At 39.1% G+C, this 24,885-nt stretch overlaps 1 protein-coding gene across 1 annotated transcript; it reads right to left on the reverse strand.

Moving 5' to 3' along the window:
- Positions 1–1,408: 1,408 nt before the first annotated feature.
- Positions 1,409–14,645, reverse strand: aco1 (aconitase 1, soluble). The gene is made up of 21 exons (XM_053342958.1): positions 14,525–14,645; positions 12,979–13,111; positions 12,696–12,864; positions 11,411–11,548; positions 11,229–11,298; positions 10,948–11,131; positions 10,655–10,794; positions 10,405–10,576; positions 10,027–10,127; positions 9,818–9,934; positions 8,571–8,730; positions 8,328–8,463; positions 7,319–7,403; positions 6,914–7,070; positions 6,430–6,554; positions 6,237–6,341; positions 4,874–5,016; positions 4,569–4,716; positions 3,721–3,843; positions 3,263–3,448; positions 1,409–3,177 (listed from the first exon to the last, which is right to left on the reverse strand). The coding sequence occupies exons 2-21, from the start codon at positions 13,085–13,087 to the stop codon at positions 3,061–3,063; spliced, it is 2,685 nt and encodes an 894-aa protein (XP_053198933.1). The 5' UTR covers positions 13,088–13,111; positions 14,525–14,645; the 3' UTR covers positions 1,409–3,060.
- Between the last annotated feature and the right edge of the window lie 10,240 nt (positions 14,646–24,885).

Consider the following 24,885-nt stretch of genomic DNA (forward strand, 5'->3'; position numbering starts at 1 on the left):
AAAACTACTGGTCGGCTCCGGTAAGAAGAGTACATGTAATAAGTAGAACAGAAGGGTGATGAAGGTGTCTGTTTTCACTGTGGTACACTGCCAGTCAGAGTTCACTCTCCCTCACTTCAGTGGTATCACTTACTCTTCTTTATTATGCAGCCGTGCAAGTTAGAATAACAATAGTTGAGAAGGGGGTTTGAGGGCAAAAGCGGACTCAGTTTGAAGTATGTTGTTTTCTACAGCTGTTATTAGATTCTGAGTAGTATACTGGAAAATGTAAGGCTGAATGTTTTGGGGGGTAAAGTGTATAAATGATGCAGAAGACAACTCAAATATTTCCATCCATGGAGGCAGGAATGTGGGCATTTTAGCAAGGACATTCTTCTACAATAAATCAAAGTAACATGATGATATTTTTTTCATTACACTGTTTTTATACTCTGTCTAGTCTTGAGACATGTTGGGAATTACAATTTAGAGAATATAATTGAGTAGATGTTTGAACAGATGAATATATAAATTGGGATAAATGTTATAACTTCAACACGTTCTTGCATCATTTGACTTTTGTTCACATCCTTCCGCTATGTGTACATTAGACTTTGCATTTATTTTGAAATGGAACGGAGGGATTCGCCTCAGTATCCCCAAAACTGTTGCTAGTGCCCTGCATAAACCACCTGTATCATATACTGCAGCTTCAGTGATGTTAGATACACAGTATGTGATTTGTACTTTTTCTAAATTATATTTATAGTTTAAGGGGGAAACCAGGCTTCAAGGCATCTTTCAGTGTCTCTAGCTCTAACCATGCATGTCCATGCTGGATATTTACCACTTGAGGACATTTAACTCTATGTCCTACTGTATCAAATAAAGTAAAAACTATTTGTTGTGAGTACAATACAAAGTCAAACCAATGAAATGTCAGCATTTCACATATCTGATCTCCATCACCTATCATTATCATATCACCCATTAAACCTATCTGTGCACCATCTACTGGCCAATATCAGGAAATGCACCATATAGAAAAAGCCAACCACAAAACTCATTTCTCTTCTCATCTCCTGAGTTTTTGGAAAATTGTTCAGTAGGTGAGGAGTGGCTTAGACAGTCATTTTCTTGCCCAAACTCTTTAAAGATTTTAAAAAGCCTGCAGCCTATTTATGGAATGAAAGGGGCTTTTTTGGGGGACTATTTCAAGGTTCCTATTCTCCAGAGTATTAAGAAAAACAAAAAGGATTCCAGTACAGTCTTGTAATCGTGTTGGTGTTTGACGTTTAAAGCTCTGCCAAAAATTGCATCAGTGCATCAGATGGCAACGTTCTACATGGATCTCTATACAAATACATGAAATTAAAATAAATAAAAGTTTGTAAAAAAAAAAAGAAAGAAAGAGAATTATATAAACACATTCCAAAAAAAGGAAAATCACTTTTTTATTCTATTTATCAGTGTTCTATGGCTTAATGCATTCAGACATGTTTTAATAACTGTTAAACAAGAACATAGGTTTATCAGTCTTCAATTGAAATGAAAATAATCAGTTTTAAAATACAAGAGTAAGAGGACACCGACATCTTTGAAGATATATTATGATCAGATATGTTATTAAGGCAGTCAATAACATTAACGTGACACACTGGCAAAAGCAGCTTTACAGTGGAATGTCTGAACAAACACAAACAGGCAGATTTTTATATATTAAATCAGAGACAGAGACAAAAAGATTTAGAGGAAACATGAATTTAAACAGCATGTTTGGTTATGAATAAAAATTACATCCTGAAATGGGAACAATGGTTCCCCCTCAGCACATGTGCAAAGTCAGGTAACTACTACTGTAAATACAGTATTTCAGTATAATGTTCTTCTCTCTCAGTCAGTGCACAACTTTATTTCCTCCTACATGATTTTCTTGGTCCATCACCACCAATGCTTACAAAAACACACCTCACTCCAGGTCCACTGACTAGATTTTTCCAGGAGCTTTCAACCAGATCTCATGGTCTTTTTTAACCAGTGGCGTTTGCTCACTTGTCACAGAGCAGACTCTCCCTATAGATAAACTAGAAATACCACTTGCACTTGTAAAAGATATCATATTCAGGAGAGATGGTGAGGCATAAAAATCATGAGATGTGGTTGAAAGCTCCAGGAAAAAAAAGCAAGTGGAGTTAATGAATGTTAGTCTCCACACATCCTCGGTTTCTAATTTGTGTTTACTAGACTTGCTTGTTGTCTTGTTTTTGTAGTTTTAGTCATCAGTTCTAACCAGTGGATTTAGCTAAATGATGTAAACTAGGACTGCTTATAAATCAGTTCATTGATCAGTTATTCCCCTATCATAGCGGGGATTGTTAGAATTGTTTTTATCAACAATGATTATCAGCTTCTTTTGATTACTGTGAAAGAATAAAGAAAAAAACATTAGAAGAGAAGTTACATAAATGAGAGTTGTCCTGGTAACTGAATGGTTAAAACAGTGTAACCACCAATGTCCCAGGTTGGATTCTGGCCTGGGAGCTTTGTTTAATGTGAGAGACTAAAAACTTCATGTACAACCTCAAATTTCCCCCAAAACCATGTCCTTCCAATCCGCTAATCCCACCCAATTCAGGACTGATAAAACAACCATCCAGATTTTTCTAAATCTGAGCTGTTCTCTGTTCAGAACTAAGCTCCCTGCTTGAATATCAATGAGTGGTACTGGATGACCCATGTAACTCATGCCTTGGTTTAGCTGTAGTGCACTGCTGTCTTTGAAACCCTCACACACCCACAGAGAGCAAGTTAGAAATGAGTTCATTTTAGGAAAATGAAATATTGGAGGACATCTGGTGGAAATTACCAAAAAGTTGACTGTATTTACCTATCAAGCATCGTCCTACCCTGCATACCATAACTAAATATTCACAGCAGTAGCAGCATTGGCACAAAACGTAGACAATGATTGGATTATTCCTGGACGGTAATTCTTCTGTCGTTACACCATTACTCTTGCTCGTTGTAGTGATTCCGTGTTGGACTGTAGCTGAGAAGAACGGCTCTCTTTTCTGTGTCATGTTAGTTTTCGGACATCTTGCGGATCATGTAGTTGAGGATGCCTCCGTGGTGGAAATACGCCAGTTCCACATCAGTGTCGAATCTCATCCGCACTTGGAATATTTTTCCTGTGTCCAGCTGTGAGGATGCAAAGAGAAAATGTGAAGCGCCGCATTTAAACTCACGTGAACGGTAGATTAATGAGCCGGATCACTCGACATACCTTAACGTCAACTATCATGCGGGGCGTTAGCTTCTCGGGGGTGACGATGGTGTAGCGCTCCCTGCCGGTCAGTCCCAAACTGTCAGCGGTGTCTCCTGACAGATACTCCAGAGGGATCACTCCCATCCCCACCAGATTACTGCGGTGGATCCGCTCGTAGCTCTCAGCTATAACTGCTTTTATACCCTGAATTAAAAAAAGACAAACATTTTCAAGAGTTTTCAGTCAAATCTCACGGTGTTCGTCAGTGGACTGAGTTTGCCCAATTGTCCATACTTAGGTCAAGTTTCATATTTTGGCCATGAGATAACGAATAAGCAAACTATTGACTAATGATGTGCAGCCAGAAAAAGCTAGCTCAGTATAGCAAAAACACAGTAACACAATGCATGAATTGTTTTTTTCTTTCATGGTGCTGATGGGTAAATAAAGGAAGACTGAGGACATGTGACCCTCACCAGTAACAAAGGACCCTTCGCCGCCCAGTCTCTGGAGCTGCCTGAGCCGTACTCCTTCCCTGCCAGAATCAGCAGAGGCACTCCGGACTGCTGGTATCTTTCTGCAGCGTCGAACACATCCAGCTGGATGAAAAAGGCCACAACACAGAATTACAATGTTGAGATGTGAGATGAGTCTAAAAATATGTCTCAAAGAAATGTCACGTTAATAGAAAATAAAAATGATGTAAGCAGAGACCTGTTATCACGTCAGCTCATCAGGCTCCACCATGCTTTTACTTTGAAAAGTAGCAAATAACTTTGACCACAGCGCTAGCACTGTTTATGTATTATGTGTCATATAATGCTGGGTTCCAGTTGGCTGGTTAGTAGGCGTAGTCACATTTATCCTGTTTCCACAGCAGTATCTTGTCCAGGATCATAAAAACTATTTCAGGAACCTCACTTACCTGCGTTTCAATTAAAAAGGAAACAGGTCTAAATATAGTTCTTCCTTCATGGCTGCTGGAGCCAAAAAAAGGCTTCTGTGAGGGTGGAACTGACTGATCACTTAGCAATGATCAGTAAACACAATGAACATGATGAATGGGTTGTTGTCTCCCTCAGTCAGAAACTGCTTTTGCTGCCATTGATTTTAAAGCACTTAGTGATTTTTCACTATTTTTAGACATTTTATAGACTCATTATTGTCAAGGTTCAGCTGGGACCAGCCAAATTCACACCGTTTACCATGTGGTTGCTTTTCCCTACACTTACTACGAAAATGAGACAAAGACAACTGACACAGTTGCGACCAAAGAGTGCCACAGTGTGTTACAAAGAGGTAGAAAGGTGTAGCAAGTGCTCACCACTGCTTCAGTTGGCAGGTGGATGGTTTGCGGCGCCTGCTTGTTGAGGAATTTGTTAAAGAGGCGGATGTTGGCGAACGTCCCTCTGGCCATCACGGCATCGTTACCTCGACGGGAGCCGTAAGAGTTGAAGTCACGTGGGGTCAAACTGTCAAAACACATAACGGGGTGGAACAGTAAGCTTTTATATTGTCTTGGTTGTGGATTTCAAGGATAATTTCGGATACATTTCTGAACAGGCTTGGAAACACCATCTTCAAATGTGGAAATCTACGTCCCAACACTTCAGTGCAGTCAGGACTCACCCTCTACTTGTCAGGTAGCGTGCTGCAGAGCTGTTTCGAGCGATGTTCCCAGCAGGAGAAATGTGGTCTGTGGTAACTGAGTCGCCAAAGTTCAGCAGGACGTAAGCATCATTTATGGACTTGGGAGGCTGCAGCTGCATAGTCTGAATTAAAGCAAGATGATAGACAACTTTCTGATTGAAGTATGGGTATCAGCGTAGAGGTTTGTGACACAACTTTACCTACTTCCATGGTGCATGGAGAAGGGAAAAGGTATAGAGGTATATAAGGTATAGAACAACTTAATTATTAGACCAACGTGTGTTTTAGCTTATGGCCTTCATCAAGCTCATCATAAAAGCAGTATTTAAATAGGGTATTTAAAAAGCAGGACATTTTTTAAATAAAATATACAAAGAAATAACCAGTTATGTACATCCAGATATGCATCAGCCAATAGGTTATCTACCAAGATAGGTTGGGTATATGGTTATGTGACTTTAGGCCAATCATAATCCCAGACAAACAGGGAGGCAAGGGGAGTATCCGGTATTGGTATCAGCAGTGGTTATAGTAGAAATAATAGTAATAATTGTACTTGTTAAAATAGTAATGGTTGTACTAATAATTGAGGTATTAGTAACAGCACTACTCCAGTATGGAAGTCCAGATGCACTCATTTATTCAATAACTTAAATTTGATTTTCTACTTATGTGTATGCGTGTTTTAAGACCAATTTTTATTTGGTGTTTGAAACTACTTAATTACTGCCAAAATGAAACCTTGAAAGATTTCCAGTTTAATCTGAAGCAAAACATTGCAACCAGACTACTGTATCTTTACTTGCTAGACAGAAAAAGTTGCTTATTTTTTCGCAACATTGGCAACCAGAGCAGGTGACCTGTGGCCTCTGACTGCTGTGCAGAGTACAATATAAATGTTAGATTCCTCCCAGTGGTTTTGATGTTTGGCCGTGACAGATTTCATTACCAAAACAGAAAATAAAAGCCTGGGAACAATTTTGCTTTTGTAAACATGAACATTAAAAAAAAGCCAATTCCCTTTTATGTTCATTGGAAATGAGCCAACATCTGGCCGTTATAGAAATTCAACTGAAAAATCCACTCTACAGTCTATTTCACATTCAGTTTCCTTGTTATTATGATAGTGCAAATCGTTTCAGGGTTTAATAAAAAATAAAAACTATAAAATACAATAGAATTTTAAATCTTAAATTTGTGTTTTCATACATCTTACAACAAAACACTGAAGTTGGAATTTCTATTTAATTAAAATGCTTTTCTTAAAATTGGCAGCCCTCAACTTCCATACAATAACTGCATTCCTATATCTTTGGGAAAAGGTATTGATTTGTTTATTTACCAAACCATCAAAGAATGGTGGTGACTTGATGTAAGTTGAGTTGGGGTCCCAGGTGTACAGCTTATCAGAGGGGGCGACCAGAGCGTTCCAGCGTTCGTTCACTTTCTGCAACAACACCAAGAAATTCAATCACACATTTATATCAGACTGCTGTGAGTCCTTAAGCAGCTATGGCATTAAAAATGAACTCTACCTCAATCTTTTCATAGACTTCTTTGAACATTGAGGGAATGACAAACTGTCTCTCCACAGCTTGGATCTCCTCCCGCGTGGGCCAGATATCCCTCAGGAAAATCTCTTTGCCTTCAGAATTAATAGCTATAAAAGAAGACAAAAAAAGAGAAAACATGTTGTTCTTCTTCAAGCTCAATAACGGTTTGGCTGTGAAACTAAATAAAAAATCCGATGACACACAAAAGCCTCTTTTCCAGCATAAAAATAACTAGTCTAAAACAGAATCAATCTTTATGTACTGCCTCCATATACGTCAGTCTTACGTTCATAGACTCAGCCTGGAAGCTATCTTGAATGTCAAGCTTGTCAAATCACATTATAACTACTGTTTGTGCTACTTTAATTTTGAAATCCAATGACTAAAGCAAACTGTATCCAATCCAACAGCATGCCCACCAGCACATTGTGTACTCAACTGCTTTTTTTCCTGTGTAGTTACTCACCAATGGGTTCTTTCTCAAAGTCGATCCTCACAGTGCCGGCTATTGCGTAGGCGATGACAAGCGGAGGAGAAGCTAGGTAGTTGGCTCTGGTGTTTGGGTGAACTCGCCCCTCGAAGTTTCTGTTTCCTGACAGAACTCCTGCAGCAACTAGATCTCCCTGAAACACACACGCATCACTGTGAAGACCTCATATGATAGAAAAAGACGAGTATGCTTTAAAATGTATTAATGTTTAGCTTGTGGAATGAGAGCAGACAAACTAAAAGAAAGCAAAGCTCAACATTAGAGTCTACAGTATTCATGTAAGCACAGGCGATGCTGGGAAAAGAAAAAGATAAGATGAGGAGGGAAAAGCAGCTCAGTATAGATTGAAGAGTGGAGCCTCTTAATATAAACCACTGGTACCTGAGTTATGGCCTCCACCACTGGCTCTGGGAGCGGCCCACTGTTGCCTATACACGTCATGCAACCATAGCCAACAACCTCAAAGCTAACAAGAGGAGACAAAATAATGGTTTTAATGGTGGAATGTTATCTTTAGAGCTTTAGCTTCATATTGACTTAAGCTGGCTGGTCCATGTATAGACCTTACACACTAACACACACTTTATATTAGGGTAACAATAAGATAACACATCATTGTTCAATATTCATTTAGCATTATCACATTTTGTAATAAAGATCCTTATATTTATATTTTTAAGGACTATCATATGTAGTGCACATTTTGCAGTTTTTGAGAAAAGTAACCAGTCAGCGCCCTCTGGTGGACAAACACATGTGTAGCATTTCTGTACTAACATTTCCTTTTAATAACCAGTCCAAATAGTTTCTATTTTTGTCTGGGAAGACTTAAAATAACACTTATTTGTGTATAAGTGTAGGCAATATGATGAGTATATACCATAAGAACATAGAGATTTGGCTGTATGTTTAATATCTCTGGCTGTATTCAGGCAATGCTGTAAATCAGTGAACATGCAGTGTAGGGATTTCTGTCCAGTTAAAGTACAAATCCAGTTTACTAAATCTGAATCTTTCTGAATCTCTAATAGAAGCTTATAAACATTTGCAGATAAGTTAAAATTATAATAAAACAATCTCAACTATACAATTCAGATCTGTAATCAATGTTTTGTTATCTGAAAAGGCAGAGACACTCAGTCTTTAGAGGCAGCTTAATTCACCTTACTCTTCATGAGACATTTGATGCTCATATTGGAGAATACTGAACTGATGCTGCAACAATATTTGACTCTGTTGCTGTGAGAAATGATCTTCAGCTGAGTAAAGGGGCCGCCTTGTACTATATCCTGACATAAATCTGTATTTCAACTGTGAACTTGTGTAAACACATCATGTATCTTTGTCTTCTGTTCTTCCATATCAGTGAACAAGTGTGGGATCATCTTACCCCAGCTGAGAGAGGTATTCCATCACGCCACTCTCCTTCAGGTAATATGTGACCACTCCACTGCCGGGCGACAGGCTTGTCTTTATGTAAGGCTTCACGCTCAAGCCGTGCTCTATTGCCTTTTTAGCGAGGAGACCTGAGAGAAGAAAATAACCCATTTCTCTTCATTAAAATCATCAGCCTCCCCGTAAATTCTGTGATATTCCAGAAATATCATTAAGTGAAGAAAAAAAACCAACCCACCGGCTCCTAGCATGACAGATGGGTTGCTGGTGTTGGTGCAGCTGGTGATGGCGGCGATGACCACCGAGCCGTGGTTCAATGTGTACTCTTTACCGTTGTACTGGAAGGGGGCATTGATGCTGTGACGCTCAGGGGCCACTTGGAAACCCTTGAAGCCTTGCTAAAAACAGGACAAAACAACAGTGGAGTGAGTTAAGCAGTGCACTGACAACAACATCAGTGAAGTTATAGACACTGAACAGCAAATAAACACTATTATTGAGCAATAAGGCTAAGTATCACATGAAGTTTGAGTTTCTTTATCTGATCCCTTACATACAAACTCTCATTTCAAATAATCTAAAACTGGCAAGATTATGATTTAACTCAAGTAGTATCTGAGTAAAGCACAAGTCAGAAAGATCATGTGACATTTTGTACCAGGAAGTCTTGGGGTTCAATCCTCAATCCTACAGAGAAGTAGTTATAAAATCATTAAGTAGGTTTTTAGTAACTACTAGCTAGTTTTAAACTAGTCATTTACTAAATTAGGTTGAACCCATATGAGACATGAATTCCTGTCTGGGAAATCATTTCCTCAAGTTTAAGAGATGTCTTATTAAAGTAATGTGTAAATGAGTTGCTTGGAAACATCATTAGTGTCATTCAATCAGAAACAAACAACTATATAAACTAGAAATCCCATTAGCATCACAAGATGTAGAAACATAACTGCCAAAAGTAACTGTTTTAAAAAGGGCAAAATCATTTATAATTGATTTGTCCCAAATGTGTGACGGTATTTTATTCTGGAAATAATTAATAAAAAACTGGGGGTCGCCTCATATTCTGGGATTTAACTATTACATGTTCACAACGGTGCTACTGTAACATTAGCTCATACATAGTGTTGCATTGTGGGAGGGGAGCACCTTAATGTTGCTTACTTAGGGAGTGTCTTCAACCCTGTTAATTAGAGCCCGACTGATATATCAGTCAGCCGATACTGGCCTATCACAGATTAATCAGTATTGGTGTTTATGTCATTTGATATGTGCTGATTAAAAAAAAGAAAAGATATACAAGCTGCATTTTATGTATATTTAATACATCGATATCTTCCCTTCTCCCTCATATCAGCAACAAGAATCCAGTATCAGTCGGGCCTTACTGTTAATAGTAAGTCTGCTGCAGAGAAAATACATTTATGTTGATTGTAAACGACGGACCACACAATGTCTCCTCTTCATGATGGGAGTAGCACTTACCTTTGCTCCTAGGCATGTTTCAAAGTCTTCTTTCATGCTGGAAACAGGAATTCTATCCTGAGGTCTTTTGGGGCCACTGCAGCATGGAACCACTTTACTGAGATCCAGCTCTACAACCTGAGAGAGAGAGAGACACAGTGATTGGTAGTTCAGTGACATTACATTCAGTGCTGACACTGCTAAAGCTTCATCATGATACTGAGCCTGACCTGAGTGAAATCTGGATCCTGAGAGACATCATTGTAGTCTCTGAACATGGACACTGCCTTCAGGTACTTTGTAATGTAGGCCAGCTTCTCTGCTTCTCGCCCTGAATCAAGACAAAAGAGACAAAATGAAGGAAACGCATAAAGAGGTGTGTTAAGAAATGAAGAATATTTTTAACTTAAGTGTACCATGTATAAAGAAAACGTCTATTATCTTCAATATTTTCTGCATTTATGGCCCCACACGTTGCTACACTGATAAGTTAATAAGTGCAGGCTGGTTTCAAATAATCAAAAAATAGTGGAAAACCAAATGTGATGTATTAGATAGTTCTGAAGTTGACAAAAGTGCACATGAAATGAATTTAAGCTGACACTCACCGGTCTGCTCGAGGTACTGAATGCTGACGTTGTCCACAGGGAAGAAAGCTGCCGTGGCTCCGTACTCTGGACACATGTTGGCGATGGTGGCTCTGTCAGCGATGGACAGCTGAGCCACGCCCGGGCCGAAAAACTCCACGAACTTCCCCACTACACCCACCTGACGGAGGTGCTGAAAGGAAGATGGTGACGTCAGCAATGCTGGATATGATAAAAGTATGTAAAAGCTGTAAAAACTGAGTCCACATACCTTTGTAACAGTGAGAACGATGTCTGTGGAGGTTATGAATTTGTCTGGAGCTCCGTACAGCTTGTATCCAACCACCTCAGGTAGAACCATGCTGATTGGCTGACCCAGCATCACGGCCTCCGCTTCTATTCCGCCCACACCTGAAGGTAACACCACACACTTATTTACAACTTAATGATCACATTACAATTCATGGACAATTCAAGGAATCATAAAAAAAAGAAGAGCAATATTCTTATTTATTATTATTATACATGTCATAATGTAAACCGGTGTGGCGACCATCATCTTACCCCAGCCTAGAACACCCAGGCCATCAATCATGGTGGTGTGGGAGTCTGTTCCCACCAGGCTGTCGGGGTAGAAGTAACCGTCGAAGTTAAACACCACCCGGGCCAGATACTCCAGGTTGACCTGGTGAATGATTCCTGAACCGGGAGGAATGATGCGCATGTTCCTGAAAGCTTTAGAGCCCCACTGAGAGGGCAAAAGAACATATTCACAGGTTAAAGAAATCCCTTCAGAATTCATATCTATTACATATAAAGAATAATTAATGATTAACATTTCATACCTTTAAGAACTGAAATCTTTCTTTGTTGCGGTCAAACTCCAGGTCCTGGTTTTTCTGAAGGCTGTCAGACCTTGAGGAAAAAGAAGCAGTAAAATATGTGCATGTTTGTTTATTGCAGATTAGTACAGTATGCATCAGCTGATGGTGCCATGGTGGTAAGAGTCTGATGAAACCAGTCTTACTTCCTGTTAAAGTCCACCTGGATGGAATGATCGATGACGAGGTCCGCTGGGCAAACAGGGTTAATCTTCTCGGGGTCGCCGCCTAGTTTCATCACAGCATCACGCATGGCTGCAAAGTCCACCACAGCAGGGACACCACTGCAGAGCAGCTCTGAGTTAGTCCAGTCAATCAGTCATCATCATCAGGCTAAATTAACCCTCCCTTATCATCAGGTTCATGTATCTAGAAATCAAGACTGAGTGATACCTGAGGTCACCTTTATCTTAATAACAATATAAATACACATTAGCACAAGATTCTGTGTCCTCACGATGGAGCTCTTGTTAATGTTTTGTAATGACTGAACAGACGGCATGAATTACAATTCTCATTAACATATATAGAAACCAGTCAACAAATGCCAAGAAAAGACCAACACCAACAACTTCCCTCCATACTTTGACTTCCAGAGCCTGTCTATGGCACTCAGACTTAAACCCATTGATTCCAACTGGGGATACCAATCTTTAAAAAGGCTCAATACTTTCCTATAAAACAGCTGGGCGCTACTTTTTAACAAACACAAACAATCAGAAATAGTGTATTTGTTGGGAACTATTTTTAACTGCACTTTAATCCACATTGGGTTTGGTTGGTTGGTTTTGGTTGGTTTCATGGTATTGAAGGAACATGTGACCCACTGGCTCAATGCTGTGTTTTTAGTATTTGTGGACAACAATGGAGCTCTATGGCACAGAGGAATACATTATGTCAGGCTTTAGATAAACACATGCAGTACTTGTTAGTAGAATATATTCATTGTTGGTTTTGGTTTGTATGAGATTTGTTGACAGTAATAAAAATAAAGAGTATTGCCAGACTTAATCTGATCCTTTGTTTATCATTTCATCACACAGCTGACTCCAACCAAGCAGAGAGACTGGAGCAGAGGATTTTGCAGCTCATGGTCAACGTCTTAACCTCAAAGCCACTAAAAGGTTGAAAGGTACTCCAACAATTTAGTATCACATGTGTGTAAAGCTAGGATACTCACAAGAGACAGATTACAAATAGAACAGTGGAAGTCTGTGCAGTTAGATGCAGAGATGCCATTGGTCAAGCTCCAAAAACAATGGATCCTACATTTCTTAAAAATGTTCTGGAGCAAATAAGTTCTCTCCAAGCCCAAGTAGAAATGACTCTGATGTACCATGACTGAGTCCTGTAGAGGTTAGTCTATGGTTATTAACCTATAGTACTGACTCACTGACAGTCTGAGAAGTCAAAAGAAGGGTTCAGACATACGTGAAGTCCTGGAGGATGACACGAGCCGGCCTGAACGGCACCTCCACAGTCTGAGTCTGGGTCTGCTTCCAGTTGAGGATGCTTTCCACATCCGATTGCTTCACCAGGAACTCGTCGCAGTTCCTGACAGCAGACTCCAGGAGGACCCGGATGGAGAACGGCAGACGGTCTGAGGAACAGAACGTGTCAGACGGTAAACTCCTCAGGAATATATATGCTACTAAAACACAACTCCAATGACATAAAGACTTCATATAAACATCTGATTAAGAACTGTTGTTACCATATCTGGGATCTCCAAGTTTGGTAAGATTGTAGAACTGCTGGTTTGGGACCTTGGAGTCCAGAGGTTCAACAAGATGTTGGAAAGGGTTATTCACAGTCCCAGACATCCTCCTCTATGTGTCTCTATGAATCTAAAAAAGAAGAAATAGAAGAAATGTAAGCCTGTTTTTAACACAGTATGATGAATAACACTGAAGCAGGGATGAAAGGAAACAAATATTCCATTTAGTCACACTTTATATGTTCACAAGTGCATATGTAGATCAAATGAGTACAATTATGAATGAATAGTCTTATTACAGAGTGAAATAGAGTTACTTATGCGGCCTTGACTACAAGCTGCGGTCAATCCAGATTCAGTTTGGAAATGTATTAGCTCAGGTTGCAGTCCATTCACAATGACGAGGCTGAGGGTCAGTGAACTCTCAGCCCACATTTTACAAACCTCCTTACATAACTAAATCTCTTTAGCAATCTAGTGGAACACTTTAAACTGTGAAATGTGGCTGCGGGTTTGGATATGGTCAATGAACACAATCTTAAAAAGGAAAAGTTGAGCTTCATCTGCATGTGATTTCCTCAGGAGAGGCGTTATCTGTGTGAAAGGTGAGCTGATAAGTGCAGCACTGGACTGGGCCTGCATATCCTGAACCGCCACATACTTTAACTGGCTGGCTGAAATACAAGTTACAACAATAATGTTACTGCAGGGTGCAAAGTCAAACTATGGGCCTGACGTCACTGTGATGTAATATGGTCAGAGCAACCTGCAACACCACGCTACTCTTTAAAGTGATAATGTTAAATGACTATAATTTAACATATTAAACATTTGCAGCCTTTGTAGCGTTTTGGTAACAGCCAAACATGGCCAGGTGACGTCAGCTAGCGTCGCATTATTACTCATATTACGTAAAATATTCCTGAATTAAAGCTTTTTTTCATTACCAATTTACGACATATTCTTGTACTGGTGACTACAGTTCATTTTCAGCATTATTAAAACTTTCATTATTTGGTGAAATTAATTTGTTTTTCAAAAAAAAAAAAGAAAAGTTGACATTAGTAAACAAGTTATTAAAGTATCATTTGCTATCAGCAGTGAGACACAGCTTACAAATGACGTTTTAAAAACTAAAATATCTGTGAATATTTCCTACAGTGTGTTTTATCATTAATGCTGCATCCACACTACGTTTACACCGTTTACAACCCTTTAACTTCACTTGGCCCTCTGAGGTCAGCTAGCATTAGCTTCTTTGTCAAGCTACTACTACTAACGACAAAAGCGTATGCATGTTCTATGGAAACGTTAGATTAAATGAGCAGTTTTGTGAATATTACTGACAGATTTTTACCACACAGTGTTGACATAAAGGCAGCGTACAGCTTTTCAATTTGACAGGCAAAGTTAGTTAGCTTGCGGCTGAACTGTGCTGCATGACAACGCGAAGGGGGATTCTCGTACATTATATACGCGAAGCTGCTGGAGGACAAGTTGAGGAGATGGTTAGTTTAATGTCGTCGGATTGTAAAAGACTCACCTGTATCAGCAGCAGAGGAGACACCGTAGAACACGGTCGTGTGTTTTCTTCCCACTGACAGCAGCTTGCTCTCATACAAACCTACTGCTCCGCCGCCAGCAGCTGTACTACTCACTTCTTCTTCTGCTTCTTCTGGTTTGGTAGGCTTGACGCAGCAACAGCATACTGCCCCCTCAGGGCAGAAGTCGTCGTCGTTACTTAGACCTGAAATCCTCTGGTACAGAGCAGTGGATGGCAGAAATTCTAACTTTTTTCTTTCTTTTTCTTCTTCTCCAGATCTCTTAGTTAGGAAGTAAGGTTGTACTGCTCACTTCGGTTATCTTTTCTGAATATATTTTTTAAATTCAGATTAATTAATACATGTAAACATACAGTGGAACAGGGTAATGTGTAATACTTTTTGCAATTCTGACTTGTTCCCCATATTTATATATGAATCCAATTTTTACATCAACACCTTAGATCAGGGGTGTCAAACATACAGCCCGTGAGCCAGAACCAGTGTTCCGAAAAGTTGACCTACCTCCTCAGGATGTCAGGCTTTCAGACAAGTCTGATAAACTGAGATAATATGTGTATGCAATGTTCCTGGGATTAAACAATAAAGACAGCATCAGTCTTTTTTAATGGGAGTGGGAAGTAATGGGAGCTGGTATGATGGTATGAAAGGCACGTGGCTGGATGAGTCTGTGGCTTAACATGCTCCTTAGCTGCTTCAGCTCGGCATAGAGAGGATGAGAGGGACTGTATGACAGCTTCCAGCTTTCCTCTCATCCTCCTCTCTGTCACTGCCTCCACACTGTCCACTTCCATCCTCACTACAGAGCTTTCTCACCAGTTTATTCAGTATATTTGCATCACAGTTCTGGATGCCACCTCCCCAGCACACTGCCGCAAAGAAGATGACCTGACCACCACAGACTGGTAGAACATCCATAGCAACCTGGTGCTCACTAGAACCTGAGCCTCCTCAGAAAGAACAACCTGCTCTGTCCTTTTCTGTAGAGGGCCTCAGTGTTGTTCACTTCAGTTTGTTGTTCAGTCATAGGAGTTGACTCTATTTCAGTCACTTTCTATCTTTAAATGGATGAATGGATAAATACTTCTGATTGATGGAAGTTATAGTCTAGTGCTAAAAAGATGTGACTTACGTGTGTAGATATTTAATTTACCTCACCTCCTTCCTTGCCTTTTCTTTCTGCAGCTCTCAACATATTTACTAAATGTAAACTATAGAATATATTTTTCTCATTGTGTCATCAACTTAGTGATTAACCTATACTTTATCAATTTTAAACTACCTTCCTTTATAGGCTATGAAATATGCTAAACCTTTTTAAACTTTAGTTTACCTATATTTTGCCTCATCAGCAATATCCATTGTTGTCTTTTACTGTTCCCTCTTTTCATTAACTATCCTCCGACTATCTTTGGAGAGTGGGATGTTGCTCCGTCCGTCCGTCCGTCCGTCTGTGCGTTCACCTTTCTGCAACCCCTTCCATCCCCTCCATGGTTCAGGGGGCTCTTTTTTCGCATTTAATTTCATGTCAACTTCAATTTCTATTTCAATGTTAAATACATAGTCTGCAGTTATTCTTTGTACTTACTCCGGAGCTACAGCAACTTGGGACTACTTTTTTAGTCAAGATGATAACAAAGGAGAGAGGAGATATTTTGTTATGGTTACGGACATTTTCAACGTGCCTAACAAGAGCTAACCACTGCATGACATTAACGCAAGCTAAACTCCAGAGAAGTCAGGTAAGAAACCACAAAACACAATCCACACAGTAGCTAATGCTAATGCTAATGCTACAGTTTGTTACTCACCCATACAGCCTTCCATGTAATTATCCTTCAGCGACATGAATTCACGCATTATGTTCCTCTTTGTCTCAGGGTTCAGAACATATTTGTCCCAGAGTTCAGTAACAACTCGCCTAACAAAAACTTTGATTTATGAATGAGGGTCCTGCGGACACACACATACACACTCGCACACATACAATGTGAAGTTTAGGTTAACAACTTCTTCAGCAGAGAGCCAGCAACACACAGGTCACCATTTCTGACGGTCACAGATTTTGGTGTAACACCGGTTTTTAGACAATACTTGCATAAAACATTACATTTATCTGAGGTAATGAATATTCACATTTTCCTTTATCATTACTCATCCTTACCAAGATATAGAAATTATTACTTAGATTTTTGCCACAGTAATGAGACAGCAGAGGTGATTGGAGCCGCCTGAGTCTACAGGTACTCATACCTTCTGATTAACCCTTTCATGCCTATATATGCATATATTTCAATTAATGTACAAATAAACATTTTATTGCTGCTTCACTTTCTTACCTACGTGCTAGCATTACCATGCTAATAAAATACCTACCTATCTAACTATTTCATCACACAGCAACAACATTAATTCTCATTTACATACACCATCTCATTCACACATGGCCTAACATAGCCTTGGTTATGTGGATCTAATTTCAAACAACAATCTGACTCAACTACACTCATGGATTATCATTTACTCAACAGCATAATAAACACATTTGAAATATTTACTTTTCAGCTGAGTGCTGTGAGAAGGATCGCCAGTGAAAGAGACTGAAGAAGACATTGGAGCCACCTCAGGTTACAGGTACTCATACTTTCTGATTACTCCAACAGAATTATCACACAATAACAACATTAACGATGATAATTTACAAACACACCCAGGACACAAGTGTGTTTGGGACACTTCATATACAAATATACATTCTTCTCATTGCTTTATTCTATGAGTGTGTGTCTTTTGGTAAGTAAATATGCTGCAGCGCCCAACGGCCACATTGTTCTAGTTGTTATAATCAAATACCTTATTGTGCTCCAAAAAGCTCACAGAGTCTACAGCTACACTAACTGTAACGTCATGTTGTAATCCTGGATCTTGCTGTTTCACTTCACAGTGACATCATAGGCAAGATTATAACTGGGGATAAGACAGACGGACAGATAGAGTTATTGTTGGCTGTATTATATTTGTGTATTGTTCAGTATTTAATACTTTAATTTAATTAATGGATATTTAATGGATGTCATGAGGGAGCAAGCCCTACATTTCTCACTAAGTGGTCAGAATGAGTTTTTCTTATTTCTTATATACAGTCTATGGTTTTTCTCCTTTATTACCTCCTGGTGGACAGATGAGTGTATTTCTCAGTCTGTAGGCTACAGTCTATATACAGTAGGTTGCCATACTTCATAGTAAAATATACACTTTGCATGCATGAATGTAGATAGTCCAAACAGGCCAAATGAAGTAAAATGAGCTCTGATTTAATGCATGCATATCTAGATTAATTTATAAACTCTCTCATCACATTGTTTTATGGCTGGAACTGAGATCATTCATTTCTCACACTGCAGTTACAACTGTAGTTTGTAACCACTCACTCAATAAATCAATCAATCAATCAATCTTTATTTGTATAGCGCCAAATCACAACAGAGTTATCTCAAGGCACTTTACACATAGAACATGTTCTAAACCGAACTCTTCAGGTTTTAACTTTAAAGAGACCCAACATTCCCACATGAGCAACAGTGGCAAGGAAAAACTCCCTTTTAACAGGAAGAAACCTCAGGCAGAACCAGACTCAGAGTGGGCGGCCATCTGCCTCGACCGATTGGGGTTGAGAAGAGAGAAAGGAAGGATAGAGGAGAGAAGCACAATGAAAATCAACAATGAAGCTAGAAGGTCCGGGATTGGAATCTGTCATCCGGACGTCTACAGGCCCAGATTACCTGTGAGATGAGAAAGCACATCTGGGGAAGAACTTTAGGTTATTGAATGCATTAGTAGTACATGAATGTTAATGGATATAGATGGATGGATAGAGAGAGAGAGGGAGGAGGAGAGAGGAGCTCAGTGCATCATGGAACTCCCCCAGCAGTCTAAGCCTATAGCAGCATAAGCTAAGAGCTCTAAGAGCCCTAACTATAAGCTTTATCAAAAAGGAAAGTTTTAAGCCTACTCTTAAATGTAGGGAGGGTGTCTGCCCCCCGGACCAAATCTGGAAGATGGTTCCACAGGAGAGGAGCCTGATAGCTGAAGGCTCTGCCTCCTGTTCTACTTTTAGAGATACTAGGAACCACAAGTAGACCTGCATGCTGGGAGCACAGTGTTCTAGTAGGTACATAAGGTACTATCAGCTCTTTAAGATATGATGGAGCCTGACCATTGAGAGCTTTGAAGGTGAGGAGAAGGATTTTGAATTCTATTCTGAATTTTACGGGAAGCCAATGCAGTGAAGCCAAGATGGGAGTAATATGATCTCTCTTTCTAGTTTTTGTCAGAACACAAGCAGCTGCATTCTGGACCAGCTGGAGAGTCTTTAGAGACTTGTTACTCACTCGTGTGGTACTTAGTTTATTACTGAAGGAAGATTGATCATATATAATAAAGGAGTACTAACTGAGGGAAAGCAGCCTAGTTGACTAAGAGCAAGACTTTCAAATGAGTCATAATTAAGATTAGGTCTAGGGTTGATTATTAGGCCTGAGTTGAGTATGGCTGCTGCTCCACCTCCTTGGCCAGTATCTTGGTGAATGTTAGTATTAGTATGACTACAGGGATGGACAGGACTGGATTCATTTAGGCTGACATCTTCTTCATGACACAGCCAGGTTTAGGTAGGACAATATGAATCAAAATGATAATCTGATTAGATCATTTAATAAAACAGCTTTAGATGACAGGGATCTAATGTTTAGGAGTCCATTTAACTCTCCTATGCTGTTGTACTATTGCAGAAGTGGTATACATTTTTTTAGACCTGTGTGAATAACTCCTTGGGGACAGACACAGTTTCTGTATGTAATTGGTGGGTAACTGTTCAAATAGAAGCACACAGGCTCCTGGTCTCAACTCTGTGTTGTCACGGTTTTGGTTTGATAAACTCAGCCATATTTCTAGATATGTAATACATCTGTATCAGCTAAAATATAGCTCAATACAATGGTTCATTATATTGTAGGTTATATTAACCCATGTAAAAAACTATATAGGCCCATATAGACATATATAGTTACATTGGTTAATGTAGCCTATAGTTAAAAGCCTACAGTTAAAAAGTTTTAGCCCATATAGTTTTTATGTTGGTTAATATAGCCTGTAATACAACCGGTGTTGGGGAATCCCTAGTTACATGTAATGGTGTTTCATAATTTAATTACAAAATAACAAACACTGTTAAAACACTGTTTTTAAGTCCACAACTGTTAGCTGTTGGACCAGAATAGATTTAGTCCTCACTAACACACAGAGGTGGCAATCAAACAGAAATGTTGCTTTGATGCTATTTTTTTGTCTCTCAATTGACAATAAATAAAGCTACAGCTGTTTATTGAGAATGAAGAACAATAGTATTAGAATGAGCTGGCTATTACTGATGTGAAATAAACAAAACACACAATGAAAAGTCCTTTAAAACTGGCTCACAGTTGACTCTCAATGCTGAGAACTGACCTGTTGTATGAAGGGTTCATTTTTTGTAGTTAATATTTTTCTCCAGGAGGTGGCACTAAAGGACACTATGATAATTCACCAGGAGCCGGCAGGCAGACTGGAGCTGCTTTCATTGGACAAACTGTTCAAAAGATCATATGACATTAACTGACTTTAAATAACGCTAGACAAAAGACCACAAAATCAGCAGCCAAAAAATGAACAAACAGAAACCCTCCTCAGTGGAGCTGAAGCCTTTTAAATTGACATTAGTGTCTTAAACCATCCAGTGGCATGGCAGAATCAGGATAACACTGCTTACATGATATTATTGATATTAATATGTGTCCTCAACCAGATAAATAAGACTGCATCCTTCACTAATAATTTTGTTAAGTATGTCCATTATATTAGCAATGTTATGTCTACTGCTTCCTGTTTACTGTCACACCCTCAGATAATTACTGGTGTTATTTACTGTTTTAGTTGAGCCGCATCAGACTTTGTTCAAACTGTATCTGTCCTATGGTTCCTATGTTGAAAATAGTGAAGCATCTAGCTGCTCAATAGACACTTAGAGCTAAAAGAGAATGAATATTGGACTTACATTTACCAGGTGGGCAGAAACACAACAGTTTTGTTCTGTAAATGCTAAATGTTCATTGCTTCCTTACACATTGGATGAATGGATGTTTCTACTTTTTGTACATCTTTTTCTTCGTATAAATAGTTTCTGTATTCTATACATTTTTTGCAATTCTATTGGTGTTTAATGTTATTTAAATTGATGAAAGCTGCGTGCGTATTCTGTTAGGATTCACAGGTTTCAGTTTTTATAAGCATTTTAACACAAGAAGGCCAGGCAAGCCAGTAAATGAGGAGAAATGCTGTAATAGAAAGATGAATGAATAAAAACAAAGCACCACAGTGTCTGTGTGGTGCAGCTGCATGCACAGTGACCTGATGGGAGAGATGTGAAAATATGCAGCACAAAGCCTGTTGTTGGTGTTTTTATGGAGAATGCTTCTGGAGGAAAGACATTCTGCTCCCACTTAGTGAATTTATCAACATTAAAACATCTGAAAAGTTAATGAAGGATTTGAAATGCTTTTCAAGACATGAGAGCACAAATTTAACTGAAAAGGTGACAGTTTTGATCAAAACATTTAATAAGGCTTTTCCCCCCAACATCGTGTCATATTACGTCACGAGAGGGAGTTACATGATGCTAGGCTCTGCCATTCTCGCCATATTAGCTCAGTGTGGAGAGTAATAGTAGTAGTTGTAGGAGCTATTTGTTAATTTTGTGAAGTTTAGCTATTGTTTATAGTTTGTTTCAAATCTAATTTACTAATTAAGTAATTTTGTTTTGTTTACTTTATTTGGATTAAAATTGGATAATATTTTTGTTAATTATTTGTTTAGTATATTTAGATTGATAGGATTTATTTTGGGTTTAGTTTTACTAGTTGATTATCACTGAGAGCACTTAAAGTTTATTTAAGTAGGTAGGCACACTTGTACCAGCATGCACCTGGGTGGGCCTATGGTTTTTTACCAGCGCACTAGAGGCGGCAACAGCTTTGGATTTCTTTGTTTTTTGTTTGTTTTTATTATTTTGAAATAAATCACCGCAAACGCAATATTTTTGAATGGACATTCATCTTTTCATCTCCCCTCTTTTGCCTGCGTTATCCCACACCCATGGTGCGTCAGTGGCCCTTTGATTATGTTTAGTTTATAGTTAAAGGTTTTATTTGAGGACAAATGGCCACTATAGTAGTAATCAGTCAGAGCTCCTGTTACAGAGTCAGTGTGTCTTCAGTAGTTTTGTATTGCATTCATTTATGATCATCACAGTAAATTATTGCATTTGTGGTGCTTGCACAAATTCCAGCCTGCCAGGACATGGAGTCCACAGGTTTCCTAACAGGAAATAAACAGCACTATCTTCCTGCCTGGATGTGTTTTGTGCAGCTGAGGAGATGGGACTTCACTGCTGGTCGTGTGTGGCACTCATTTTAGACCAGAGGATTATCATCCCAGCGATCTGATGGAATTCAACATGGGATACCAAAGCAAGAACCAGGTGCGACTCACAGCTAGTGCCTTCGGTGCATACAACTCCATCAGGCCCGCTGTCAGCAGCAGCACATTGCCTTTCCTCACTACACAAGAAAACATTTTCTACATGTTGTTTTTACTTCTGGATTTATTAACATGCACAACTTGTGACATTCTACTTTTACTACAGACTTCTCTTGGCAGCACTGCATTTCAACAACAATGGCAGCAGAGAGGCTGCTGGAACCAGTGATGGTGAGGTGGCTGGGTAGTCCGTCCTGTTAAGGAAAAGCCATCATACGGTTAGCAGTTCCAGTCAGTTCCTAAATATAATTATGTCAGTCCATAAGTCAATAATAATGACAATGAATGCAATCTTAACTTTTGTTTCCTTCTCCTAGCATATGCTTCAGCCCTCATGGAGTCTCTGTGAGTGGAATACTCCAGGTCACCGCCGGCTCTACAAGAGCACAGCACTTGGTCTTGTCCTCCTCTGCACCTGCTCCCCTGTGATGATCCATCCAGAAGATGAACAAGAATGAGGCTGTTGGCGTGTATCTTGCACAGCATACAGGACATTTATGTGATACCTGCACAGATGCTTATCATACTCAAAGTATTTCAGACTTTCACATAATATGTAATTCATGTTGAGTACACATTTATAAGTATTAAATATAAAAGTAGATTTATTATGAGGTTAATAAGTATTAGTGATTGACCAGTCTATTCTGTATTAATAAAATAAAACTGTTTTCTCTCTGCAGGAAAAAGATCCTGTTGCTTGTCATGGCCTCTGTCTGTGGTTAGTTTCATGGTGAACAAAATAAACATGTAGTGAACTTCTTTTAATGGAGTACTGCATTCATTTGGATTGAATACTGATGTGAAACTTGTATCTTGTAGCACAATTACTGCTCACCAAGCCTACTCCACCACACTGAACTGTAGAAAGTATTGACTATAAACTCCTTTTATTCTTCCTTATTGTACTGCTCTCTCCTCTACAGGGATGTCTGAGGTGGGAAGGACTTACTGTCCGGCAGGGGAGAAGTGCACCATCAATTTGACAATGAACAGTTTGACCAAGACTGATGTGTCTCCAGTCCATGTCCACTGTATATTCCTGCCAAACACTCAAGGAACATCATACAAGATATTCTATTGCATCAAAAACAATGATGATGTCCCACAGTCTCAGGATAAGCAGTTTGAAGGACGGGTGCAGTTTGATAAAAACAAACTCCTAGAGGGAAGACTCACATTTCATCTGTCCAACGTCACATCTAATGACTCGGGAACGTACATTTGTGATCTGCATACTATTGACAACACCCAGAAGAAAAGGAAGTGGACTCAATATAGCTTATTAAAGGCTGTCCTTCACCAGGTTCTGTGTACTGCTGTAGTGTGTAATACTAATAAAGTCTTCCTCCACAGAGTCCTTTGTCTTGACTGTGAATCAGACTAATGATGGAGAGAACAACAACACAACCCCATCAAACTATAGAAAGGTAGCTCTTAATGGTAGGTCAACACACTGAACTAGTACCATGGCTGCTCATTTAGCAATGACTTTATTACCCTCATATTGTACAAATAATGCATCAAAAGCAAACTGTTGTTTCAGAAATCTGACTTCAAGACACATCATGTATTTTCACAGCCACTCAGTTTTGAACAGCTTATCACATTAAATTCTATGTCTGGTTTATTACAACTTGGGTCAGGGTTAAAATAAAATAAAATAAAAATGTAATAAGTGGAAAAGTTAGTTTTCAAGCCAGTCAGCTCTGCAGCCTTTGACTTCTACTGTATGTAAATAAGCCCTAACCTTATAGCACCAAGCTGGCCAAGCTGTGTAATGTTTGTTTTGTGACTGATTTGGTAACATCTTGTAAAGAAGATATGTAAAAGGAAGTTATTGCATTTGATATTGGATACAAACACTGCTGTTCTATCTTTATCAAGGTACAACACGATCATCAGAGGACCAGAAATCTTCGACCAGACATCATTATGTTTGTGTTGTAGTTGGATTTCTAGTTCTAGTTCTAGTTCTAGTTCTGGTTCTAGTTCTAGTAAGAAGATGTCAGCAAAGAGGAGGTGTGTATGTTTTCCTTTTTTGTTTGAACTGTTTGTTGTTGTATGTGTGTTTAGACATTTGGCAGTGCTTGTTCTGCTCTTAATTTTATCTCTCAATCACACAGAGGACAAGAATGGAAACCGTTTGGAAAATGCAGAAAATGAATCATCCCACATGAAAAATGGACCACATATCGTATGATGGAAACCTTCTTCTCTGAGTGATGCTTTGAGCCAGTGGTCGTGGTTAGTGTATTTTTTCTTTTTTCGTTCTTTTTATTTATATTGACTATTGGTAAAAATTGGTCAGTTTTTCTAACCATGACCTCACACAACTCTGCTCAGCTCTATGTACAGTAGCTTTTTAGCTTCTTTGAGATCATAGCATTGATTTTATGGCACATTTACTGTTTGGTTCAGTCTCACCGGTCTCATCTACCACATGTCCAGCAGCAGCAGCCGTTTTCAGAGAACCATCCTACTGTACAGTATTACAGTCCCTGCTTACCACCAAATACCAGACAGATATAGTCAGGGACTAGCTGGTGAGGAAGTTGAATATCTAGTGGAGGGATGGCCAACAGACACTAAAGCAGACATGCTACTGTAAAAAGCCACACGCATATATATTAGGGCTGCACGATCATGGCCAAAATGATAATCACGATTATTTTGATCAATATTGAGATCCCGATTAATATCACCATTA

Source organism: Scomber japonicus, chromosome 22, assembly GCF_027409825.1.
Source record: "Scomber japonicus isolate fScoJap1 chromosome 22, fScoJap1.pri, whole genome shotgun sequence".
NCBI lineage: Eukaryota > Metazoa > Chordata > Actinopteri > Scombriformes > Scombridae > Scomber > Scomber japonicus.

Coding starts and splice junctions, on each gene's coding strand:
- aco1 (XM_053342958.1), bottom strand. CDS start 13,087: ATGTCTGGGACTGTGAATAACCCTTTCCAACATCTTGTTGAACCTCTG. Junction 6,342..6,429: donor AAGTCTATGAAAAGATTGAG/GTAGAGTTCATT, acceptor GTGTTGTTGCAG/AAAGTGAACGAACGCTGGAA. Junction 3,178..3,262: donor GCATGATAGTTGACGTTAAG/GTATGTCGAGTG, acceptor GCATCCTCACAG/CTGGACACAGGAAAAATATT.